This window comes from Lagenorhynchus albirostris, chromosome 13 (genome assembly GCF_949774975.1).
Source record: "Lagenorhynchus albirostris chromosome 13, mLagAlb1.1, whole genome shotgun sequence".
Classification (NCBI taxonomy): Eukaryota; Metazoa; Chordata; class Mammalia; order Artiodactyla; family Delphinidae; genus Lagenorhynchus; species Lagenorhynchus albirostris.
Genome location: NC_083107.1, coordinates 27,231,877 through 27,251,206, shown reverse-complemented (window position 1 = coordinate 27,251,206; position 19,330 = coordinate 27,231,877). Strand labels below are relative to the sequence as shown.

Below are 19,330 nucleotides of genomic sequence, written 5' to 3'. Positions count from 1 at the left end.
GCGACCCCTTTCCGGAGCTGTCACCCATAACACCCAGAAAACGCGAAACCTCACGACCAAGGCCGCGGCTTCAGACTGCGGCCCAGGAGACGGATGGTGGGTGATCCCGAGGGTCCTGGAGGCCAGGGGAGCAGGGAGCTGGTTCTCGGGAGAACCTATTTGTTGGACTCCAAACACCCACATTCCACTCGGATCCAAGTTATCTGAGAACTGAAACGACATCCCGGGACGAACTGGAGAGGGTTCAACTGATTTACACACTGGGGACTGGGGTTGGAGTTTCTCCCAAGCCCCAGGTCCCTTATACGCCACCTTCGGCTCCCGCGCGGGTTGAGACGGTTGCGGCGGCAGCCAGACTCTGCTAAAAGGGCGGAGATGAGAGAAGACGCGAGATGGGGAGGAGGCCTAGATCGCCCCGCACAAGCTCCAGTCCGGTTTTTGCCTCCGACTGCTTGCTCCGTCCCCACCCGCTGTCCCTCGCCCCGCCCCGCCCCGCCCCCCACCTTGGGGCAGGTGAGCCGCGGCCAATGGGCGGGCTCGGGGCAGGTGCCCGCTAACTCTCGCCTCGCATCGCGGTGGCCAAGCCAGGGCTGGACAGTGCTGGGAGGACCGGGGGCGGGGGTCGGTCCTGGCTGGACTCGGGAGGGAGGGGGCCGGGCTCAGCCCCCAGGCCGTAGAGGCAGCTCGCAGCATCGCACGGAGCCCGCGCCAGTGCAGGCGCCGGGAGCTGCCCGCTCGGCCGCAGAGGCCGGCGAGCCTAGCTGCGCGCCGTGGCCCGACTCTCCGTTCACTGGCTCGCACACCCCTCGCCACTCCGCGCCTGGCTCGTGGGCAGGGGCTGAGCGCGGGCGGGCGGGCGGGGGAGGTGAGGGGTGCTGGTGTGTGTGCATGTGCCTGGCTGGGTGCACACCCCGCACGGCGGCGGCGCCAGGACGCGGAGCGCTCCCCAGCGCCCGGCTGCCTCGCTCGGCTCTGGCGGCCGCGACCATGTTCCAGCCCACAGCCAAGCGCGGCTTTACCATCGAGTCTTTGGTGGCCAAGGACGGCGGCACCGGCGGGGGCACTGGCGGCGGGGGTGCAGGCTCCCATCCCCTGGCGGCGGCCGCCTCGGAGGAGCCGCTCCGGCCCACGGCGCTCAATTACCCTCACCCCGGCGCGGCCGAAGCGGCCTTCGTGAGCGGCTTCCCCGCCGCCGCGGGCGCCGGCCGCTCGCTCTACGGCGGGCCCGAGCTCGTGTTCCCCGAGGCCATGAACCACCCTGCGCTGACCGTGCACCCGGCGCACCAGCTGGGCGCCTCCCCGCTGCAGCCCCCGCACTCCTTCTTCGGCGCCCAGCACCGGGACCCTCTGCACTTCTATCCCTGGGTGCTGCGAAACCGCTTCTTCGGCCACCGCTTTCAGGGTGAGTGCCCACGTTGTGCCCGCCTCGGCGGCCGGCCGGCGCCCGTGCTGAGGTGGCGCGGGGAGGCTCGGGGGCGTGCGGGGCCGTTCAGAAGTTGTTGCCGATGAGGCTGCGGGTCTGCAAAGGCCGATTCTTAAGCAGGGACGAGCCATGCCAGATCCATCCGCGCTTCTGCCGCGTTGGGTTACCTCCCAGAGAACCAGGTTGGGACCTCTAGGCTTTCCCAAGAACGATGCCGGTCCAGACGCCAAGCCCGGGCTCATCCTTGGAGCCTCTCCTGTTCCTCTCTGCGGCCTGCCTTAATCCCTCCTGGCTGAGCCAGTCCCATCCCAGACAGCGCAGCGCCCGCCGCCCTGCCTGTGACCCAGCTGGACCTGGGACCATGCTTCGCATTTCCACCACCAACTCCCAGGGATCCGCCTTCACCGGCGCTTGGAGGCAGGGGAAAGTCCACCTGCGTGCCCCGGGTCTGTGGGAAGAAGGGGCAGAGGGGAGGGCAAACTGGAGAGTTAATGTTCAGTGGTGAGTGCTCTGCTGTCTTGGGGTGTTTGTCAGCAACCTCGACCCGACTTCTTCAAGTCACACGTGCTTCTCGGACCTAGGGTGGGAAGGTTTGAAATAGCAAACCGGCTTCCTCCGCCGCTCGCCGACTCCGGGAACCCACCGGCTGCTGGGGGACCAACAGCAATCCTCCCAGGCAGGGGGCGGGGGCAGAGGGCTTTTAAGGTCCTAGACAGTCTGAGCCCCCTAGTCTGCACTGGGCAGTGGGTTTGCTAAAGAAGATCCCCCACTGGTCTCGGTCTCTCTCTCTCTCTCTCTCTCTCTCTCTCTCTCTCTCTCTCTCTCTCACACACACACACACACACACACACACACACACACAGGTTTCAATGATCTGACTTTCCCAAAAGAAAGAGTTCCATTAGTTGGAGTTCGTTTGCTTCTTTGAATTTGTTGGAGTTTTTCTTTTCTTTCTTCTTCTTCTTTTTTTTTTTTTGGAGTGTCCTTAATTTGTGCAGTAATTGGTTTAGTTTCTGGTTTTATTTTGTTAGTGTAGACCGGACCTCAGTCTTATGAGGTTCCATGACTCAGAGCTAGGTAACCCTGATTTTAGCAAAACAAATGAAAAGGATGTGGCTAGAGCTTTGGCTCCTGGAGCTAATCCGAGGGTAAACTGGGTGTACACAGTCAAAATAAACTGGATATTGGGTACAATTATCTAGCTAACAGAAGAAAAATGATCTCTGGAAGCTTTCGCTATAGCTGCTTAACTGTTTTCACGGAAAGCCGCTTTCCCGGGCCCCGATTTGTCAGACAGTTTTCTCAGTCCTATCTGGTCAAAGGATACTGACCCAACAGATCCCACAAAATAAGATAATGTAATTATTTGAACAAGAATCTTTGTGGGCAGTTTTGTCTGCCCAGGGGATTTCAAAGATTTGCCCAAATCATTGGGCGGGGAGGGAGAAGCCTATGGTGTCAGCCGCTATGGGAAAGAAACCTGTCAATTAAAATATATGTTTACTGGTAAAATGAAGTATTGTTTAAAATTGAGCAAACCACTTCGGTCCTCCATGGACTGGGTCCCCAGCCTGGGTCTCTAAACCTCGCGACCGCGGGCCAATTTGAGAGTCGCGGCTGTTTGTGAACCTTCGGGCCCGGGGCGGCGGAGGGACCAGCGTTTAAGAGGCTAGTACAGAGACAGGGGCTCGGAGAAGAGGGCAGAGCTGGTCCTGACACCTGTAGTCTCTACTCACTCGGAGATGGCCTCCCGGCGACGCCCTCGGCTTTGGACCCGGCGCTCCACGCCCTCCGTGCTACCTTTCCCGCCTCTGGCCTCGCCCGCGCGGGCTTAGGGTGCGAGGGCCGGGGGCGCCAAGCGTCGGGGGCGCCTTGCGAGAGATCCGGCTCCAGCTCTGAGCATCCCCAGTCAGACGAGGCCGAATAAATCCTCCGCAAAACCCTCTCGGAATTTGCCGCCTCTCCCTGAGCCGTCAGTCCCGGCGGGCACGTTGTCGAGTTGCAAAAACGGTTGCATTTTTCTCCCAAGAACTGTGTCTGGACGCGGAGATGGAGCCAAATGTGGTCGCATTGGTGAACACGGAATCCGTTGGGCACTGAAGGACTTTTCGAATCCTAAGAAGTTTTGGCTTCAGGGCCGGTCATCGTCGGGGCAGACCCCTGCGGCCCGGGCACCCTTGAGTCCTGCGATCCCGCGGGCCCTCGGGGCTACGAGTCGAGCCATTTCAGACCCTCCGGCGCCGCGTTTTCTAGAGAACCGGGTCTCTGCGATGCTCATTTCAGCCCCGTTTTAATGCAAGAAGCGAAACCCTACACGAACGAAAAGGAACACGTCTGCGCTCAGTGCGCAGCGCTCTCCAGCAGCGCGGTCCCGGCGCGCAGGGAAGCGGCTTCTTCGCTGAGCGAGGCGGTGGGAGAGGAAAAGCCAGCGCGGGATGGTCGGGACCAGGCGGCGGGACGCCGAAGACGGGGGCGGCTTTCGAGACCTGAAGGGGAGGAGCTGGTGGAGACGACGAGTTAGCCGCACTTCGGTGCTATTTCCCCCGGACAGCAGGAACTTTCCAGGCCGAGGAGCAGCGTCGGGAGGGGGCCGTGGGAGACAAGGCCCTCTGGGACTGGTGGTGGTAATGGGCCGGTGCTTCAAAGGGCGCCTTTGTTCCGGCCGGAGGAGGGGGAAAGAGGTTATCTCCGTTGCCGTGCGGGCCTCTCCGTCTCGTAGCCCCAGGCCCCTCCGCCCCGCCATCCGGCCCAGAGCCCCCAGTCTGCCTCGGCCTCTCCAGGAGGCAGCTGGAGCTCGAGCCCCGGGCCTTCGAACCCCTAGCTCCCACCTCCTGCCGCCTCACTCCTGGGAACCTCCGTTGCTAGGTCCCAGCCAGTGCCTTAAAGGGGCCCGCAGAGAAGGCTGGAGGAAAGCGGGCGGGTGGGGTACAGTTACTAGCTCCAGGAAAGACTAAGCCAGCCCCTTTCCACTTTTCCACCTGTCCTTGTCTGAAACTGACAGCCCACTCTCAGAGCCCAGAATTACTGCATCTAAACAGGCCACACGGCAACCCAGTCCCAAGCTTGTTCTGCCCTTGTGATCCAATTAAGGGAAACTGAAGCCTTGGTAGGGACGTTTGAGGCCCCCTCTCCATAGGTCAGAGTGAGAGTGGCCCAGGCTCATAGGCACCACCCTAGTTCTTACACAAACATGCAGCTATTGGTGAGTTTCTCAGTTTTGTACTAAACATACTCTTCCTTACAGGAAAGAGCCCTGATTCTTTTGAAATCAAATCTGTCATCACTAATCAACATCTTGAATACTTTTTTCTGGCCTCTGCTGCTTCTTGGTTGGGTCAGAAGGACCCCTGTGTTTCTGCACATGCAACACAGACTACAGGATACATGCTCTCTGTCCCTTCAGGGCATTACAGTGAACTGGGGCTATTCTCTCTCTAGTTGACGGAGACCTCAAGCAACCTACCTTTCCCCTAAAATAGCCTGACTTGAAGCAAAGAGACGTGTATGTCAGGAGGAGCTTGTTGCTTCCATCCTCCACTTTGGGTTTATAAAGACAAACATAGAGAACTCTACCACACAAGTGACCAACACACACCACGAAATTACAAAATAGCCATCAAATCACACACACTGAGGCAGGCTGCAGTCCTGCTTTCTCAGCCCCACACTTCTGCATCCCATTCACTCACAACTCCCTGGTCTCTCCACGCTGCCACTTCACTTCTGACCAATCTGGGCCAGTCACGCTGCTGAGGCCAAACCCTGCGATCACAGGGCTGGGCTTTCTCTCGCTCTTCAGCTCATTTGTCCAGAGGAAACCACTGTTGGTATTTGACTTGAGCTCAGAATGCTGCTGTTTTTTTGAGGCAATTTATTTTAACATCAGGAAGAAGTGTTTGCTTCCCACCCACCTCTCTATCTCTGGCCTATCACACTGGCCCTCACTTGAGGCCTTAATCCTTCTTATGCCCAACTGGATCATTCTTCTCCTTTCTCTCCCTCTTACCCCTCTCTGCCAGACCACCTCCCCTGATCATCTGTCCCCTCCACCACCACAAGCTAAACTTCTCTTCCTTCTGTCAGGCCTGAGAGCCCTGGATCTGCCCCCTCCTTGAAGGGCCCAATGGGCAGGGTGTCCTCCTTCCATCTTCCTATGATGTGATCCCACTCACTTTTACAGCAGCACAGATCCAGCCACTTGAAATGGATAAGGTGACTGGAAGTTAGTGGCTTCTCCCTCTCAGGCAACTCTGACTCCCCCCAGGCACTAGCCCCTCATTCCTAGGCAATGCTGTTCCACAGAAAACCCCAACAATAAAGTTCGCCTGTGTAGGTGTCCAAAGCCCATGGACGTGGAGAAAGTCATGTCCGGCAGTTTCTACCAGCAGAGGGATATGAACAGTTACCTGGAGAGTTTTAGCCATAGTATCTCAATTATGTGCCCTTGATTCACTTACAGAGATATTTCCAGAGATGGGAGATCTCAACCGAATTATCCAAACAATTGTCTTAAAAAATGAAACAACAAATCAAATTGAGTCAAACAAGTGGCCGTTTCTGAAGAAATTAATTGGATCAGTCAATCTCAACAACTAACTGTCAAAACATTTCATCTAGTGCTCTGCATTGTTGGTGGGTCAGGGTACTGTTATGTGCCACTGCATGAGGCTCCGTGGACGATGTCAGGGCCTGTTTCCAGTCTTGTTGGCATGTGCAACCAAACCAGAGGTGGTGTGAAGGCCTAGTGGGGGGGGGGGTTCACTGAGACTGGGGCTGTGGGTGGAAGCTAGTTTCACTTTTGTAGTTTCTGACCCCACCATCTCAGCCCCATCCAGCCCAATGTCAGCCCCTCCTCCTGCACGTACGAGCTGAGTCCCCATGATGGCCAACATTTGCCCAGGGACAGTTGCCCTCTTTGAAAATCCTGTATGGTAGATAGGAGAAGAAGACAGTAGGGAGGCTGGAGCATGTATTTACACACGCCCATGCAGAAACCAATATATCTATATCTATATATATTAGAGAGAAAAATGACGTCTAGATATTTATACACATGTTTCTTCAGCAGCGGATTATTCAGGGATGAAGCAAGGCCTTTTTCCACCAGAGAGCAGTAAGTCTCCTGTGGGAAGAGAATTTTACCTGAAGGCCTGACGGGAGAAAGGTGGGAAAGCCGGGAAGAAGAAACCTAACTTTAGACCTCCAGGTGCTGCCTGGATGTTGACTTAGCCCCTAGCCTATTTTTACCACTTGCAAGGCAGAGTCTTGGCTTGTTGGAAGGAATTTTCTATGGGCTAGTAGCCTGAGCATTTAGTTGCAAGGCTGGTTTAAGCAGGTGTGAAGGGAGAGTTCCTGGGATACCCTCCAGTTCTTGAATCTGTATTTGGTAGGGGGATGCCTAACAACCTGGCTGTTCCCCTTACCACTGTCCTGACACCCAGCCCCGTCTCTGCTCTTGGTCCACTTTGAGGGAGACAGGACGGGGCGAGCCGACAAAAAGAGCTTCCCACTCCTTGGCCTCTTAGGTTGCTCCAGGCACTGTGGATTTGGGCCTCACCAGGCCTGGGCCCACCTCCTGGCCTAACAGTGATCCGCAGCGCTGCGATTCTGCGAGGCCCCCTCAGCCGGGAGGTGTTGGGAAAGGGAGTGGACTTACAGAAGGGGCGGCAAAAGAGAAAGAGAAATGCGTGTGTCAAGGGTTGGAGAGGGCATCGGAGCACTCCGGGGCGTGTGCGAGAGCGCGGTGCGATGAGTAGCTTGGCCGGCTCCCGCGGGCGGCCCGTTGGCCGGACTGCGGCTCACGGCGCCCTTCTCTCTGTCTGTATCTGCGTGTGTTGCCGTCGGCGGCGCGGCCGCAGCGAGCGACGTGCCCCAGGACGGGCTGCTTCTGCACGGCCCCTTCGCGCGCAAGCCCAAGCGGATCCGCACGGCCTTCTCGCCCTCGCAGCTTCTGCGACTGGAGCGTGCCTTCGAGAAGAACCACTACGTGGTGGGCGCCGAGCGGAAGCAGCTGGCCGGCAGCCTCAGCCTCTCCGAGACGCAGGTAATGATCCGCGCTGCGCCGGGGGCCGGGTGGAGGGGGGCCCGGAGCGGCCGGCCTCGCCCCCAGCCTTCCCCAGCTTCTCCCGCTACCCCTGCGGCGCCCCCGTCACGCCTGTCTTCCCTCCGACTGTATGCAACTTCGAAGAGGCCACAGGACTTTTATTAAGCACTAAGGACCCACCGGGAGGTTGGGATCAAACCTTATCCCGACCCCACTCCCATAGCCCATAGGAGATGCCAGTTGCCAGAAGGCGGCTGGCGCCCTCGGGAGCCGCCCGAGCGCTGAGCGCCCAAGCCGCGGTCACTCCGCGCCCACCCGGGGCCCTCTGGCGCCGTCTCAGCCCTGCGGTTACTGCAACCCTTCTCCCGCACTGTTCCGGGGGCGCTCAGGGGCGTGTGGGGTGCCCAGGCCTGTCTCGCACTGGCTTCGCTGCTGTGCAGGGGCAAAGCGGCGGAGGCCTCGCTGTCCCCCAGCGGGTGTGCTGTGGGGAGAAAGCCCACGTGTCCTCAGGCTATAAACATCAGAAACAGAGGGATTAGGCGGGAGCGCGCAGCCCTGCTGGGGGTCCAAGGGGGGCACTGATCTCTGCCCAGCCCGGCTGGCAGGGCTCTGAAACTGTGGCGTGTGTGCGCGGGCGTTGGCGGGGCCTGGGAACGGTGGGAAAGCAGATTCTGGTGCTCAGGACCTGTTTCCAATCACTTGAAGGGCTGTTGCGTTGGGGAGGGAATAAACTGCAATGGAGTTGAAGGGGTTTGAACTGGGTGAAATTACAATCACCACGTAGTATTTTTGTAATTGATAATTAGAAAAAAAATTTAAAGAACTAGAAGGGAATTATAGGGAGGCAGATTTGGGTTTATTGTAAGTAAAGACTTTGCCATAAATAAATGCTGTCTGGAAGCACCGCTAAACTCTTAGTCCGCCTGGAGTCCAACGTGCGGGGGTGGCTGGCTGCTGCCCTGGAGGCGGATTTCAGTATCTGAATGGGCTTCGGGAGACCTTAACTCCCTTCTGTCCCTGACAGCGCCCAGATTTGCAAAGAGAGAGGTCGGCTGGCGAGGCCCAGCAGCTCTCGCCCGCCGGCATTTCATCTTCCGCTCCCCTTTCTGCTCGCCTCGCCCCTCTTACACCGCCGTCCTCCACCCTAGTCCTGGACAGTGAGAAGGCGTCCGACTGGAGGTGGGGGTGGGGTGTGTGTGCAGCCTGGGGTCTCCCGGGTAGCAGTGAGGATAGACGGAAGGCGTCGTGAGGGAGTCCAAACCCAAACTTCGTCCCCAGCATCCTGCAGCCCCGACCTCACTCTTTGCCGCTCACGTCGCATTTTGGTATCTATTGTCCTATCTGATGCCCTATTTCATCAATGCATTGCTCCCATCTCCGTGGCAGGACCCGGGCTTTTTCAGATTTGCTAGCTGGGCTGTTCTAACTGCAGAGATAAAGCTTACAAAACAACGGACTTAATTTTAAAAACGTTTTAAAGAAAGATATGTTTTTTAAAAAAGAAGTTAATAAAATAATACCCCCTTTTCCCTCTTGGCAAACAGTGTTTTAAAATTGTTGTTTAAAACAAGGTGTCAGTTTAAGAATGGTATTTATAGTTAACTTCATTTTAAAAGTATTAGTTATTAAATTTTAATTGCAGAAGTGTAAGAAAACAAAACCGTTTATAAGCTCACCACCCACAGATTAACACTTGTTGAAATAATGTCATTGTTTTTAAACTTTCAATTTTTTAGCTCAGCCAGAGCATTTTTAATTGACTTTCTTTCAACTGAACCTACCTGCCTGTTAATATTTGCTCCTAACAATGCCAGTTAGTAAACCCAATGATTTTCTCTTTCATTTTTATTATAAGGTGCTTAAACATATATTTAAAACAAAACCAGATAGAAAATAAAATGTACCCAGCTTCACTAACGATCAAAATGCATAGCTAATCTTCTTCCGTCTATAAATGAGCTGGTTAAGCATATGAAACAAACAAACAAAATAATAGAACTGTGGGAGATTTAAGCCTGAGAAACCTCCTTGTAGAGTCCTGTCTTTCCAGGTGAGGCCTTTGAGATGGAGAGATGAATTAGGCAGAGCACCCCATGCAGGCAGATGGGATTTCAGTATCTGCCTCCCTGCTAACTGACTGTGTGACCTTGGGCCAGTTACTCAACCTCTCTGAGTTCTGTTTTCCTCATCCATAAAATAGGTTGTTTAAGGATTAAAGGCACCTAATATGAACTCAAATAAGATTAATTCTCATCCCCAGTGCTTCCCTTCCTTTTGTTGAAAGTAATATGTCAAATTAGCGTTATAATAAGATCCAAACCTGGAATTCCTGACTCTTAATTCAGTCTTTTTCATCACCAGAGCTGTCTTTCTGTCCCTCTCGTAACTATCATTAAGACCTAGGCTATATAACTAACTAATTATCTATTTATCTCTCTGTTTTTGCCAGGCAGGCTGACCTGTCATTTCTAGCTATCAGCTATTTGTCAAGCATCAGTCACTCCCATCAGCCCCCTGCCATCTACTTGTACCGTCAATATCTATATTCATCTCTCACAGAGAGCTATTTTATATCTAGCCATGTACTTCTGTCTGCTTTCATTAAACTGCCTCTGCAAAGCTGGTTAATTTATATTTCCTATTTTTAATTAACTCTATCTTCTTCTTAACAACAATTCCTATTTACCCAACTGTTGATTATCTCTTTATCATCTACTCTGTTTTACCTTCTGTATATCTACCATCCGTCTCAAACTTCCATCTCTATAGATCTTTAGCAGCTGACGGTGTATGCATATGTCTGTAATGGTTATCACCTCATCAGCTCTCACTTTGTCTTTTTTTTCTGGGCCTCAGTTGCTGATCTGAAAGATTGAATGAAATGAACTCCAGGGTTCTTTTCAGCCCTGAGCTTCTGGCTCATCTATATTCTACTTCTCTGTGTTTCTGTATAATCCCTCCTCCAGGTTCTCAGAACTCACAGCATATCTCCCGCATATCATAATATTTATAGGACTTTGCTATTGTTTAATAATCTTCCATGTCCAAATGTCAGTCTGTACACTGGTTGCATCCGTCTCTCAAAGAAATCTTAAAATGCAGATTCCTGGACCCTGCTCAGGAGATTCTCTTAGGAGTTCCAGGATGGGACCCCGGAAAGATTTTAAAACAGCTCTCTGGGTGATCCTGATAAACAATAGGCCTGAGCATCTCAGCTCTGGGAGGCAGAGGCCAAGCCTTCCTATTTCTCGCTGTGCTCCAGGGCCCAGCTCCGTGACCAGCAAAAAGTAGGTGCTCCATAAATATGTATCGAATGAACGGGCAAGTTTCTCTTGATTGTATACTTATCCATATGTTAACTTTATCAGTCATTTCCCTCACTCTCTACCGTCACTGCTCCCTTTCTGTCCCTCTCCTTCTATCATTCCCTTACACTTTCATAGCTGATTGTTGATCTAGATGATCGAGTTTTATTTACCATTTCATGGATAAAACTTCTGGGAGCGTTAAGCAGATTGGTGTGGGGGTCTTAGTTCAGAGTTCAGGGGTGTCTGTATGCCCAAAGCTCTAGCATGGGATATTGGGGGTGGGCAACCTGAGATGCTTTGCTGGGGTAGGGCTATAGTTTTGTTGCGTGTGGGGTATTTGTACTGGGACGGCCGTGGGTTAATCCAGGAGGTGGAGGGAGGGGCCCTGGGCAAGGGCTAGGTCTTCCTTCTGGCTCTAATTATTTGTTCCTCACTGTTGTGCAGGCCAGGAGTCTGACTGGAGTGAAGCCCATCTAAGCTTCAGTCCTGGTGGCTGTTGGGGCAGACTCGGGCCTGGGTCAGATCAGAGCCTCGCGTGTGTGTGTGTGTGTGTGTGTGTGTGTGTGTGTGTGTGTGTGTGTGTGTGTAATGGGTGTATGTAACATATGTATGCCCATAATGTGGAGCACGTGTGGGCTTAGTGTGATCAATGCCCAAAGGTCAGGTGCTATCCTATGTACACGTGGCATGGAGTGCCTCTGTGAGCTTCTGTGCATGTGTGGGGAGGGGCACATTAGTTTTGGGGGGAGTGAGAGAAAGCCTTTGGTTGCTTCAGCTGATTGATTGGTTAGTGTTTCCAGCCGCTCCTCCAGCTCTGAACAGTTCAGGAGGTGTTTCTTGACCTTCCCTGGCTCAGTTTAGCTGAGCTAAACTGTGAGGGAAAAGCCTGGTGTCTTGGCCTTGGAGATTCCTCATGCAGTGCCGGGGCATGTGAGGGGTGAGTGACTGGAGTCCCATTGAAGCCACAGCTGTGGACTGAGGGAGTCAGGGGAGAGCTGCATTGGTGGAAATCCCCTGGGAGGCCGCAGACATGCAAGGTTTGGAGGGATGTGTGGGTTGGTAGGAAGAAAGGGGAGGCTTTGAGATTAAGACGGATTGGGAGTTGAGAGCATGGGTGGTGGGGTCTTAGGAGGCAGGAGTGTGTGGTCACCTGCCTATGGGATTATCCCCCCAGGGGCATGGTAAGAAGACTTCCTGCCTGGAACATCTGCCTTTTGGGAGATGGCTGAGAGGGAGATATCCTAGGGACTTGAATTTTAGGGAAAGGTTACTGGCTCACTGTGTGTTCTAAGTCTTGGCTCTTCTCCAAGAACTTCTACACCTCTGAAACTCAGGGAGTCCGGTGGGAGGCAGGAGAGGGCACGGGAGATAAGGGAGACTGGAATGATTCTCTGAGGGTGTGGTCCTGAGCGAGGAGGCAAATCTTGTGATGTCTCCCTGAGAGTGAGGGCAAGCATCCAGGGTGGACTGAGAGAGGAGGAACTGAGAAATCTCAGGAAGAGTTCAGACTCTAGTTGATGGGGAGTCAGAGGTGACCTCGGTTTGGTGGGGTGGGAGCTGAGCTTCGCATGGCATTGGGCTTGACACTGAGAGCAGGTCATGTTAGGAAGTGGATCCCAGCGGAGAGGGCAGGGGGGTGAGCAGGCTGAGCAGTGGCTTGACTGATGTCGCTAAGCTTCTCTCTAGTATGAGGACTTTCTCTGTGTCTGAGGATGACAGAATAGGAGGACACAGGCTTAAATTAAAACAGAAGAGACAACAGTAGGACATAAGGAGGAACTTCTTGTATCAGAGTTACAAGACTCAGATGTCCCTTGATAGAGGTTTTTGAACTCCTTGATGAGAAGACAGGTATTCACCTGAAAGTATGCAGGGGCCAGGAGCCACGGACTCTCCCATTTGGGATGGGCTAAGATGGGGAGGGGTGGGAAAGAAGGGATGCAGACCTGGTTCATTCAAAGGTAAAGTCTGAAACATTGGCTGGAGTTGTAGTTTGCTTGTTTGTAAGTTCATGTGTCCATTCACTCATGCACGTTTTCATTCATTAATACGTCCAGTGATCAATCTGCTAATGCCTTAATGCCTTCATTCATTCATCCGCAGCAGTTTTAACTTCTTTATCCTACCTGACTCAAGCTGACCCTTGTCCCCTCAACAGTGGATCTTCCTCTCCACCTTCCCCCCCCCAGAAGTGGTTAATCCATTCCACAGCATGAAGAATTAAGAACTGACCCTCTTGTAGAAGTGTCCACTGAACTAAGCCCAAAAAAGATCCCATCTCTGCAGCAGTTAGCACTTTCAAAAGCCCCTTTCCAATTAGACCTCAATCCCTCTACCATTGATTTTCTCCTGTTTTCCAGGTTGGCCCAAGCGCCTCTTTCCTAGAGCATAGGGCTAGGTCACTTCACCTCTGCCCCGCTGGCTGAACATACCTGGGACATGCCCACTGGGCCTCCAAAGCCAGCTAACACACCACTTTCGTTCTCCTGGTTCCCGTACCATCTGATGAGGACACAGAGGTTTGGGCAAATAAATTAACATGTTGCTGGGGTCATTGTTACTGAGACAGAAAAAAGCACTAAGGAGTTACGGACAGGTGTTGGGGCACATCCAGTCTAGGAACAAGGGAGCAGGGTTTCGAAGACTAAGTAAGAGTATTCCAGGTGGTGTAACTCAGACAAAAGTAGAGACTCTTGGAAGGATCTCGCTTATCAGAAAAACTGAGAGACATTGAGTGAGGTGGGAACTTGGGCGGCCACAAGGAACCTCTCTCTCCCCAAACCCAGAGGGCTCAGAGATGGGTGAGGGGTTCCTCCAGCCAGTACCCCAAGTACGCCCTGGACTTGAAAGGTGAGTAGCATGCTGGTGTTGAGGGGAGGCAGTGCAGAATAAGCAGGCCTCCTAAGGCCGCTCCCACTGCGCTGGTACCCACAGTATGTGACCTGGTTCCTTTCTAGGTCCTCTGTCCTTTAGGGAAGGGGTTCTGGGGTGACCTCAGTGTTGCCTGGCTGGGGTGTCACTCTCATCTCTTACTACATTCGGAGCCCAGTTCCTTTTCTTTTTCCAAATAAAAAATGACTGGCAATTGTTTTCAGTAATGCATTAAAGAAAAGTCAGAAAAGTGGAAAGAAGAAAGACAAGTGACCCATACTTTGGGTACATTTCCTTCTAGTCTTTTTTCTCCATGCACAGGCTTTGTTCTTCCATGGTTGTGATCACACTGTGCCCAAACTGTGTGTCCTGCAGCTTTCACTGATATTACTAAGTCATAAGCATCCCCTTGTTATTACAGTCTTTGTAAACAGCATCTGGACACTCAGCCCAAGGCTGTTCTCCGGAAGATAGCCAGGCTGCCTGGGGAGAGAGTTTTTGTCCCTGTTTCTGGAGAGCTGCCTCCTTGACCCTAGTAGTTTTCATGGAGAAAGTCTTCAGAATTGCTTTTCATTTGTAAGTACCAGGAAACCAGCCCTGGTGTGAAAACATACCCTGTGCCCTGTGCCCAAGAAGTTTTCCTTCTTTGGGCCAGTGATGCTGGGCAAGAGTAGCAGCCTAGGTCCATCCCACTAGAGGCAAGTCTCCTTCTGGAAGGAGACTGGGGAGTGTGTGTGGGAGGGAGAAGGTGCAGAAAGGGGCCCTGTGTCCCTCGTGCTGCCCCAGATCACGCATCACCAGGCTGGCCACGCTTAGCCCTCAGCCAGCCCCTCGGGCTCTCAGGAACACCGCCCCAGGCCTGAGTCACACACAAGCCTTGCACAGGAGTCTGCGCGAGCTCGCCCGCCTACGGGCTGGCACAGTCACAGTGGGCTCCAGGGCCGGGGGCAGGGGCCAGGCTGGCTGCCAAATGGTTGTGCCGGGAACCACCCAGGGCCCAGCTAGCCCTGTGCCCAAGGAAAGGTGGGCACGGAATCCAGAAGCCCTGCGCCTGGAGCATCTGCCATCCTCCCCATCTATCTGAGCTGGGACGTGCAGGCAATGGGTTTGAAGCCAGCTCTGGAAATGAGGGAAGAAGGCCTTCTCTCGCCGTCCACCAAGGCCAGGTACCTCATCTCTTCCTGTCCCTGGCTGGCTGCTCTGTGTGTCATTGACCACTGGCTGCCCTCACACCTATCCTCATGCTCAAAATTCAACGGGCAAGGCAGATGGTACCATGGAAACCCTGGGGAGGGGTGGGCTGTCGGAGGAGCCCTGGGTTGGGTTGGCTCCATGGAGGGGACAGAGGGGAGTGTCTGGGAAATGTGAGAGTGGGGCATCCTGGGCACGAAGCTCCTCCCTGGCCCGGATGCCAGGCCTGCTTTGGCTTGCGCCGCTTGGCTTTAAGCCTACGACCTGTACTTTTCACCCGTTCTCAGGGAGCAGGGGCCGAAGTGGGTAGTGTTTCTGAGGTTTGCCTTTAGGCCTGCCCGGGATTCAAGGATCTCCCCTCAGCAGTCACTGCTGCTGCCAAACTGAGGTGCCCATCCTCATGCCACACACACGACTTACCGCTCACCACCTGCATGGGCACCGTGGATCACTCCAACTGCAGTTGGCTAAACCTACCTGCTTTTTAAATGTGCTGTCATTTCAGGAAACCATCCATGCCTCCTAACCCTGCCCTTCGGCACCACCTTCCCCAGAGACCCTCTGGAATTCCACCTGAGGTTGCTAAGACGGGGTCCTCTGGTGAAACGGACTAACCTAGACAGCATGAGAAGTTAGAGCCTCGAGCAGCAGGGTCCGTGACCCTAGGAGTGCTCTGGCTGTCCTGGGCGCTGCTCTTGGGGTGGACACCACCTCCTGGTTAGGTAGCCGTGTCCACTCTGCCTCTTTGTGCCACAAAGAGCACAGGCTTGCCCCGGGGGATGGGGCTCACTCCGGGCCATCAGAACCCGTGTGACGGCTTCTTGTATATTCCCTCCTTTACTGTTCACATCAACCCTGAGAAGGAGTAATTATTAATCTCTTCTCTGAAAACTGGTAGAGACCCAGGTCTCTCTGTTCCAGGAACCAGGATACTTGGCAGTTCCATGACCCCCTCCTCTCCCTCTGTCGAGGGGACGGGAAAACGGCCGCTCTCTGGCCCACTGTGCCCTCTCCCTGGCCCCCCTCATTTGCATCTGGAAGGGCAGACCTCCAGACGCATGAGGCGGCACCGGCCAAAGGAGACAACCCTGGCCTCGGTTTCCCTCTCCGGCTCCCAGCTCAGCCTGAGTGCTGAGGCCCTGGTGGCTGCTCTGGGGGCCTGCTGGGTGTTTCTCACCTGTGCCCCTCCCTCCCTGGCCCAGGTGAAGGTGTGGTTCCAGAACCGGAGGACAAAGTACAAGCGGCAGAAGCTGGAGGAAGAGGGGCCCGAGTCGGAGCAGAAGAAGAAGGGCTCCCACCACATCAACCGGTGGCGCATCGCCACGAAGCAGGCCAACGGGGAGGACATCGACGTCACCTCCAATGACTAGGGTGTGGGCGGTCACAAACCCACGAGGGCGGAGTGCTGCTTGCCGCTGGCCAGGCCCCTCGGCGGGCCCGGCAGGACTCTGGCCACTCCTTGGCCAGGCTGCGCGGAGGCCTCAAGTCGCGGCCCCAGAGGGCTTGGAGCCTGGGGCCACCACCGACAGAGGGACAAGAAATGGGCTGGCTGAGGCCCGGGACTGCTCGACCTTCTCCTCAGAGAGCCTGCCTGCCTGAGCAGGCTGCAGGCCACTGCAGCCTCCCAGCCACTCTCCATTTCTCTCATCTCCTTTTTGTTTTGATGCGTTTCTGTTTTAATTTATTTTCCAGGCACCCGCTGTAGTTCTTAGTGATCCCCTCGTGTCTCCCTTCCCTATGGGAATAATAAAAGTCTCTCTCTTAATGACACAGGCATCCAGCTCCAACCCCAGAGCCTGCGAGCCTGGCATGGTGGATTCCGGCTCTGAGGGCCACTGGGGGAACTGGTAGAGCAAGCTTGTTCAGGGCCTGGGAGCCTGGGGTGGGGCCTTGGAGACTCAGTCCATGAACTCCTCTTTCTTGGTGGTTGACCCTGGTCTCTAGCTTCAACTCCACAGCAAGAGAACCTGAGGCTAGATGTAGGGAAGGACCACCCTGTGTCTTGAGGGAGGCTATGCTCAAGTCTCTCCAAACTTAATGAGCAGTGGGAATCAGGCCCAGGTGAGTCAGGGAGGAGAGAGCGTCTGTACTTGCCCATGCGTAGGGCTCTGGTGGCTTCTCCAGTTGAGGGGAAAACAGAGGAAACGGGGAGTGTTGGGGGCTGGGTTGAGGGCACGCCATGCACAGAGGCTGACAGTCCCTGCCGCAGGTCCTGGCCCCACCAGGGTGCTCACCTGTCCCTGGAGAGCCCCCCCTCCCCACCCTCTCGGCAGATGAAAGCTTCAGAAGAAAGCTTCGGACCTCCGCTTGAGGCCGAGCTTGCACCTGGTTCCCGAGGGCTCAGGGCCTCCCAGCCTGGCAAAGAGCTCGAGGCCCGACCCGCTGATCTCCTTAGTTCATCTGCCTCCAGTTTGTCCACTTGTCTTTCCTGCTTGTCACACATCATGTCTTCCTTCATCCTAAGAAACAAAACCTGTATTCCTAACACCCTTTCCCTTACGATGTCCAGACCTGCCTCTACCTCTTCAGCTCCCGTGTGCTACCCAACCCCTTGCTCTCTCCCTCCTCTGTCTCACCACTGGGCTGATGCTCATGACCGCCACCAACCAGTTACTGCCACCCTTGTGGCCAGACTCCACACCTCCTGTCTGGCTTCACTGCTCCTCATCTTCTGGCCATTCCCTCCCCCACCCCTCCCTGCCTTCACTTCAGTACCTCTGACACCTCTTCCTGCCTTTCTGAGTCCTCCCCAGTTTTATCCCTGTCCCGTCGCCTCTGTCCACCTCGGGGTCAGTCCGTGCTCCTCCCGCCTCCCTCACTGTGCCCTCTGCCTGGGCCTTTGCATCCACCTCCAGGACTTCTCTTTGCTTCCCAGCCAATGCCTCCAGCCAACCTCTGCTGAGCTGCAAACCTATGAGCCGGCTGCCTGCTGCCCTCCACACTCCCCAGCACCTCAAACCCAACGTGTTCACAGCTGACTCACGGCCCCACTTGCTGTCTTCCAGGATTGCCCACCTTCACCAACAGCCAAGGTTTCTTCTACCTTGGGAAACAGTGTACATGGATCCCGGGGGTTTGGGAGGGGAGGGCAGGGGTGGGAGGCATAATGAGGTTTGTGCAGATGTCAAGGATGAGGCCCACTTCAAAGGAGGACCTGCGTGCTGAGGCTAGGGTTCTCATCCTCAAGCTCAAAGAGGACCACGCCACCCCCTTCCTCAGGCCCCCACTCTGCTCCCTTCTTTCCCACCCTTGGCCTCTCCTCCTTTGCTACTGGTGCCCTCTGCTTCAGTCTCACCCACGTCATCCCCATCCCCCGGTGAGCCACGTGTTTGGCCTGTGCTGTGCCTTTACTTATCCTATTCTTGGCGCCTAGAATGTCCTGGGGGCGGGGGGGGGGGGTTGATCAATGTTGAAGTCATTGGAAAGAAGTCAAGGGCCAAGCCTTGTTGCCTGGGGCACATGCAGGGATCAAAGCACAGAAGGTCCTGCTGCTGGGACTGTCAGTGTCTCTCCTGGGTCCAGTCAATGCTAGAAACCAACGGGCTGTGTCCCATCCCAACGCCCTCCCCAGACATCAACCAGGAGAGTCCAAGTTGAACCTCACAGTGGACTCTCACTGCCAGGCAGGTTGGATAGCCTCTGGGGAGCAGGTATGCACAGGTGGGGTGAAGGTAAGAAGAGGAGGCATTTTTTGGCACCATCCCAGGGCGGAGGAATGGGTAAATTGTTCCTCTCACTTGGTGGGGGAGGGAGTGCAGGAAGATCACAGCAGAGCACCCCTGTCATCCAGATAAAGGGCTGGAAAAGACCCAGAGAAACCTGCCAATCTTCCTAGGCCAGGCCCGCAAGGGGTGGGGCGGGAGTCCCCGCCGCACTCCCGTCCATGCCCTCATGTTGTGCCTCTCCCCGCAGACGGTAAATATTGGTGTTGTGACTTCATTAATAAAGGCTTCTGTGAGCCTGAAAAACATGGAATCAGGATGAACTATTTTCTGAGCTGTGGGCTTGCCAGGTTTGCTAATTTGGGAGTTTTTGGGCCCTCTCCAGGGAACAAACCAAAGTCTCTCTCGAAGAGACACAGATGCAGCTGGGAAGGGGAGAAGCAGCCGAGGAATGATGCTCCCTTCCTTCCCCCGACCGTTCCTCCCTCCGGAGATCAGGGCCCTGCAGAGGTGAGCACGAGGACGGGTAGACAGCAGCGCTCAGTAGGCCTTCCCTGAGCAAGCCGGCCCGGTCACGGCCCCTCGGTGGGGCTGGCCTGGGCCCAGCAGAGCCCCACCGGCTGAGCTATTGTTGACGAGCACCTTGAGAACCCCACGTTGCATGTGGCTGAAGTGGAGGGATCACAGGGAGCTATCCTCAGCTCTGGTGGCCTAAGCTTCGTGCCTTCCTTTCAGGGAATGATCTTTTCACGTCCCCTTGACCGTGGGACTTTCCGAGCTTGGTTCCTGTGGGCAGTCTGCAGCCATGGCCCTTGCTCTCAGCATCTTGACA

At 54.9% G+C, this 19,330-nt stretch overlaps 1 protein-coding gene across 2 annotated transcripts; it reads left to right on the top strand.

Annotated features, from left to right (window-relative positions):
- Positions 1-375: 375 nt before the first annotated feature.
- EMX1 (empty spiracles homeobox 1) lies at positions 376-16,206 on the top strand. Of its 2 annotated transcripts, none has more exons than XM_060169587.1 (3): positions 376-1,402; positions 7,282-7,466; positions 16,039-16,206. In XM_060169587.1, exons 1-3 carry the CDS (start codon positions 376-378, stop codon positions 16,204-16,206), a joined length of 1,380 nt encoding a protein of 459 aa, XP_060025570.1. The 2 variants fall into 2 exon arrangements, with proteins under 2 accessions (XP_060025570.1, XP_060025571.1); XM_060169588.1 differs by having other exon boundaries at positions 988-1,406; positions 7,286-7,466.
- The last annotated feature ends 3,124 nt before the right edge of the window (positions 16,207-19,330 follow it).

Coding starts and splice junctions, on each gene's coding strand:
- EMX1 (XM_060169587.1), top strand. CDS start 376: ATGAGAGAAGACGCGAGATGGGGAGGAGGCCTAGATCGCCCCGCACAA. Junction 1,403..7,281: donor CTTCGGCCACCGCTTTCAGG/GTGAGTGCCCAC, acceptor GCGCGGCCGCAG/CGAGCGACGTGCCCCAGGAC. Junction 7,467..16,038: donor TCAGCCTCTCCGAGACGCAG/GTAATGATCCGC, acceptor TCCCTGGCCCAG/GTGAAGGTGTGGTTCCAGAA.